This window comes from Plutella xylostella, chromosome 12 (assembly GCF_932276165.1).
Source record: "Plutella xylostella chromosome 12, ilPluXylo3.1, whole genome shotgun sequence".
Classification (NCBI taxonomy): domain Eukaryota; kingdom Metazoa; phylum Arthropoda; class Insecta; order Lepidoptera; family Plutellidae; genus Plutella; species Plutella xylostella.
This window is the reverse complement of record NC_063992.1, coordinates 10,760,824-10,766,564: the sequence shown is the minus strand read 5'-3', so window position 1 is coordinate 10,766,564 and position 5,741 is coordinate 10,760,824. Positions and strand designations below refer to the sequence as shown.

General features: G+C 38.4%; 2 protein-coding genes across 2 annotated transcripts; one reads left to right on the top strand and one right to left on the bottom strand.

Annotated features, from left to right (window-relative positions):
• The first annotated feature begins 220 nt into the window (after positions 1–220).
• LOC105393400 (28S ribosomal protein S21, mitochondrial) lies at positions 221–831 on the top strand. Its single transcript, XM_011565150.3, has 2 exons — positions 221–464; positions 631–831. Exons 1-2 carry the CDS (start codon positions 291–293, stop codon positions 745–747), a joined length of 291 nt encoding a protein of 96 aa, XP_011563452.3. The 5' UTR covers positions 221–290; the 3' UTR covers positions 748–831.
• On the bottom strand, positions 826–5,524 carry LOC105393410 (out at first protein). Its single transcript, XM_048624661.1, has 6 exons — positions 5,388–5,524; positions 5,075–5,188; positions 2,820–2,954; positions 2,277–2,457; positions 1,674–1,792; positions 826–1,193 (listed from the first exon to the last, which is right to left on the bottom strand). Exons 1-6 carry the CDS (start codon positions 5,472–5,474, stop codon positions 1,041–1,043), a joined length of 789 nt encoding a protein of 262 aa, XP_048480618.1. The 5' UTR covers positions 5,475–5,524; the 3' UTR covers positions 826–1,040.
• Between the last annotated feature and the right edge of the window lie 217 nt (positions 5,525–5,741).

Genomic DNA, 5,741 nt, shown 5'->3' with positions numbered 1-5,741 from the left:
TGTTTGTATTAAAATATTCAAATCAATAATAATATTAAAATCAAATGATGTCAATATGTCATTCGAGGAGACAACCATGAGACAACTCAATCAAACCCGTTATTGTTTTGAGCATTATTTTAAACTTGATTAAGTTGAATGAGTTTATAATATTTTGTATATGGCAAGGCAAAATCCGGCCTGCCACTGTCAGTGTCAAAGCTGTCAACCTCCTTAATATAACCTCAAATTACTGTTTTCATTTGTATATTTTCGGTTCCAAAGAATTTATTGTTAATTCTGGCACCAAAATGCATCTAACATTGAGACTTTTAGCGAATAGACATCCCTCGTTCATCGCTCGGACGGTTTTCGTAAAGAACAACGACATTGAAGATGCTTGCCGATTGGTGAACAGAATTATCGGTAAAGAAGGCATCCTGGAGCAATACAGACTCACCAGATACTACGAGAAGCCTTTCCAGGTATAAAATAACTCATTACCTTGAACAGCATCCATTTATGTGTAACTTACACATGTTCACAAATGTTTTTTCAAAGACTGTTTTGACTCATTTACGAACCTCATAAGATCTAATGTACTTAATATTAAAGTTAGAGAATTAACAGAATTAATTTGTGGCTTTACAGACAAGACGTCGTATCAACCATGAGAGATGCAAAGCTATTTATAACGAGGACATGGAGAGGAAGATTCAATTTGTTCTTCGCAAGAACCGTCATGAGGCGTACCCTGGATGCCACTAAATAATTATTAATACTACTATCTTAGCTTATAATTTTGTAGTTTGTAAATAGTTTACCATAATAAATTAAACTCACATGTAAAAATAATTTCATTTATTCTTATACCAAATTGGAAGAGTATTAAAGTATCCAAAGTTCTGTACACAACTACACAGTATTGTCGCAGTTTATTTAAATTAAATCGGCAGCGCATACAAAAATACAAACTGGGCACTCTACACATGACTAGATAAGAAAAGGTTTGGCATACATCTGTAGGTACAAGTAGAGACAACAGCAGTTGTGACATGATGTCACGTGAAGCTGGGGCAGGCACTGCGGGTCTTCACATAGAAGTGATATCTGTAGCAGCGGTGGCACGTCTTGATGCCGCAGCGGTAGCTCAGCCCGCCTTGGGGCTTGCCCTTGCAGTACTTCAGCCCGCACGGGTACCAGTTCACACACACCTGCAAACAAGAAAATTGTACTTATAGTTTCAAAGAAAAGTTCAATCATTTAATCTTCCCAATAACATCAACAACAACTCCAAAAGCAATCTAATAATCTGTCATAGTAGAGACTAAAGCCATTGTAACTGAAATATAAATCACTGTTTCAAAGAGTGGCAGAGACAACTTGTAATAAAGCAAAAGCACTCATTTCATTTGCAGTTATCACATGTCATGTCATGCAAGCTGATGTATAGCTTCATCATCATCACCCCACTGCTGGGGCACGGGTCTCCTCCCAATCAAGAAAGGGTTTTTGGCCAAGTCTACCACGCTGGCCTAGTGCGGCTTGGTGGACCCCAACACAAGTAAGCTTGTGCTGAGAGAGTTGTCTGGTAAGTGGGCAACCCGACTGTCAGATGTTTTTAAGCTGCCCAAAGGCCTCTGACTAGGCTTAACGACTGCTGCCGAAGCAGCAACCAGGTATAGTGTGGTTACCTCAAAATGGCAGACGCAGTCGTGGTCCGCGGGCGTGCGCGGCTCGCAGGCCGGCGCGCCCTCCGCCGCCAGCGCGCGCTCCGGGAACGACGACACCAGCGAGGAGTACTGCTCCATGCCTGCAGGGTGCGGGAGGGGATGTTGTAGTTATTGAGCCGTGTATTAATAGTTTACATTAGGATAAGCCTGAACCATTTTTGAAGTTAAAATCCTGCAAATAAATAAGGTTTCGCAAGGGAGTAACCCGCTTTTCACTGCACTTATTTGTACTCACGTGATAGTTCGCGAGCCGTATTGACGATGATATTAATTATAAGCTGTGTTATAAGTACCAAATAACATTACCTAATATCCCATTGAGTGATGGCCAATTAATTTCCGATTAATGTATAGTCTTTGGTGATGACCATTCATTTCTACAAAAGACAAAATTCTACAAAATTCCACATTCGCATTTGTTACAATCGCGGATTCGGGTGTACTACTCAATGCAATGTTAGGATTAGCCAGTCAGATGAGTAGTCAGTGGCTCATCGCCTAAGGAGCGTACACGCGTGCAGACACCACTCAGGGAGAACCCAGGATCACAACACAACAACTCACCAGGCCGTGGCGCCCAGCGCGTCAAGTCAGTCGCCCTGAGGAACACCTGGTCCCCGGCCGCGGCGCAGTGGCGGGCGGCCGCGGGGGACAGCAGCCGCGCCGCGCGCCCCGCCCACGCCGTGGCCGTGGTCTGGCGCCAGCCCCGGTCTTCTTCTGCTACACGCACTGTGCCTGGGTTTTTCTGGAAGTGGAAGTTATAGGGGCGTGAGTTTTTGGTGGTGGTGTTAAGCTTAGACAAGTCTGGGCGCTGGTTTTGGCATACGTTGGATATGAGTAAATCTGCATAATCATAACATTACATAACATAATTATGCCTATTTGCATACCATGAAAATGCTAAAATTGAAATTTCTGAACACCTAGATATAGTACTATAATCATAAAGTAGCCATAGAGAGAGATTATAATAATATGCATATAATATGTAATGCAAAAATATGATTTCAAATGGACAAATAATAATTGGTTTATTGAGCTAAATTACAAACAAATATACATGCAACAATACTATCTCATTATAATATTCATAAAAAAATATAGAACCTGTCTCAACTTGGCCATAGCATCAGGGGCGATGAAGTCGGCCTGCGCGGAGTGCGTGAGGAAGCAGAGGGCCTGGTGCCGCGCCTGGCCCAGCTCCTCCTCGCCCGGGATCACCACCTTCATGGCTTCAACCTCCTGAAAAGAGCATAGTATGATAATTTAGAAATGATGTTTTATGCTATTTTAAAAGTGAGATAAATAATATAATAGAATAATTCTATCTTGATGAAATGAATAGATTATGGTTATTTATTATGATACAAGGAAGCGTGTTTTGAAACTATACAAGGCCAGAACACAGAGGGTGGGACTGCTCACGTATACTTTCAAATTAAAATGGGGCCATGATTTACTTGAAAGTATACAAGGCCATTACGCACTAACCGCATATATTTTCAAGTAAGTTGGGCCAAAATTATGGATTGAAAATATACTGCAGCAGTTACCACTGCGTACTAATCGTGTATATTTTCAAGTGCCAAGGTGCAATGCGAGCACTTGAAACTATACGTGATTAGTTACTAGGTAGTAGGTTTTTATGGGTTCCGCTCATCTGGCATAATCTTTATTGACCAAAACTCATTTCGCATAACTCGTATGGTCTAAACTTTTTTGGCCGAACCATCACTTTGCCAAGACTTATGTGGCATAAGGCTCGTTTCGTCTAAAACTCTTTAGGCACAATCTTTAAACACCTAAGTTTCGTTTGCTCAAATTTATGTTCGTCTATACCTATGTATAATCTTGTTTCTCCTAATGTTATTTTAATAAATAATATATTAAGTATGTAGTAAATGTACAAATTGTGGTATTTTTCTACCAATATAATTATTACAAACCCCATGGGATCGAAACCTAAAAATAGGTGCGACGACGAGCAAAGCGAGGAGGAGCGTGTTAGGTGCACATATTCATCAAAACCAAAGCGGAGCGCAGCGAAGCGGAGCGGAGCGTTTTCCAAACAGCGGAAACAATACGAGGCACCAGTTTGCGCTATGTAGGGAGACGCTCCGTCAAAGTTAAAGCCAAACGAATATTATTACTTTGTATAAACCTATGCCATAGCATTATTAGGCTATTCAAGATTTGGCCATACCATTATTAGGCAAAACAATGTTATGCGAAATAACTTTTTACTAAACGAGATTTATGCCATACGATTTTCGGCGTAACGAGACTTTGACCAAACGTTACTATGCAATAGGAGATTAGGCAAAAAAATATTATGCCAAAAAAGGTAGAACCGGTTTTTATATTTAATACCCATAGATAGATAGGGTAGGCTCCCCAAAACTTGATGAAAATTTAGGTCTATACGGTAATACTGAAAGTTGTACTTGTTATTTTATGGTAATACACTCACGAGCAATCAATAAGTCCAAGTTGCAATATGTCAACACCAAATGACCACAATTTTTTAAAACATTTAATTTAGAATTTTGATCGAAATTTACGTTTTTAGTTGGTTATAATAATATTTTGATGCGCTGTTAAATGTATTTTAATATTGCGACGGCAACGACGAACCTAGTCTTTTCCGTTCAGGAGCTATCGTCACTGGAACTTTTTCATTTCTCTTGAGCGTAGTAGGTACCTATTACTCTTAATTCATATAAATAATAGGATATTGGTAATCTTACTTGCAAGTATGATTGCTATAAATATAAATTCATCAATCAAATTAGAGCTTGTTCATCTTTATTTATTAACATTCTATAGGTATGACAGGCAGAACAAGTAAGTTATAGTCATGTACATTTACCGAAATAGTTAAGTAAATCAGAATCAGCATGTAGGTATAAATTATATTCGACAAGTACGCAAATCAAGCAATGTGCGTAATAGCAATGTATATTTTCAAGAATGATTCAGTAAATCCCAACTTGAAAATATACGCGATTAGTACGCACAAATCGTGTATATTTTCAAGTAAAATATTTTTTTCTTCACTTGAAACTATACAGTGCTAGTGCACTATGGGTGCGTTCTGGCCTTGTATAGTTTCAAAACACGCTACAAGGAAAGAATTATATTATATGTATAAATAATATGGAATTCTAATTTATGATTACTCAAATTACAAGTTAGTGAATAGGTTTCTTATATTGGTAATAGAATGTGTAATGGTGTTATGGGTATTGTTTTTATTACCAATATTTAATTTTAATAGACCTACATTAAACTTGATTTGTACTTTAACCATACAGTGTTTCAGTACAGTACCTAGTCAGGCCCTCTGCATACTTATTACTTACATTAGTGAAGTCAACCAGCTGTGACACGAACACGCCATCGAGCCTCACGAAGTCCAGGGTGACGGTATCCTCTGATACATTCGCTGTTATGTTCTCCTGCATAACATCTCCACCCTGGAATATATGACATATGTACACGGATTAAGCATGAAAGAGAACATTAGAAAGGGTGGAACTGAAGAAAGAATTTGGTATAGGTAATAACCTTACTGCTTAATGTTTAAGTGGTATATTGTTGACTTCCTAAATAATTTATATTAATTATACTTCTTCAATTAGTATGACATCGATAGAAACAAGAACACAAACTCACCTGATTTTTTACGTTTATGAGAAGTTGTAAATTGGAGGATCGCACAAGTAGAAACCAACAAATAACTTTCAGGATTGGTCTATACATCTTTACATGATATTGTGATTGCCTAGATTATGAATATAAATAAAAGCAGTTCACCATAACCATAATCTTCGAAACTAAATATTAAATTAAATCAAATCAGTGGTTTGGAAATGGACGATGTCGAATAAGTTGTTTGTAGTTTAAGTTTTTTTTCTCTTTCTTATTATGCCACATGTTTAACGTGAAAAAAGGATAGAAGATGTGTCATCGAAAACGTCGTAAACAAAACTCACGCCTTCGAAACGGGTAGGAATGACCTTTTGACGT

Excerpts from the sequence above, each read along its gene's own strand:
- LOC105393400 (XM_011565150.3), top strand. The coding sequence starts at position 291 with ATGCATCTAACATTGAGACTTTTAGCGAATAGACATCCCTCGTTCATC. Across the intron at positions 465-630 it reads ACTACGAGAAGCCTTTCCAG|ACAAGACGTCGTATCAACCA; the intron begins GTATAAAATAAC and ends GTGGCTTTACAG.
- LOC105393410 (XM_048624661.1), bottom strand. The coding sequence starts at position 5,474 with ATGTATAGACCAATCCTGAAAGTTATTTGTTGGTTTCTACTTGTGCGA. Across the intron at positions 5,189-5,387 it reads TCATAAACGTAAAAAATCAG|GGTGGAGATGTTATGCAGGA; the intron begins GTGAGTTTGTGT and ends CATATATTCCAG. Across the intron at positions 1,793-2,276 it reads GCGCTGGGCGCCACGGCCTG|GCATGGAGCAGTACTCCTCG; the intron begins GTGAGTTGTTGT and ends CGCACCCTGCAG.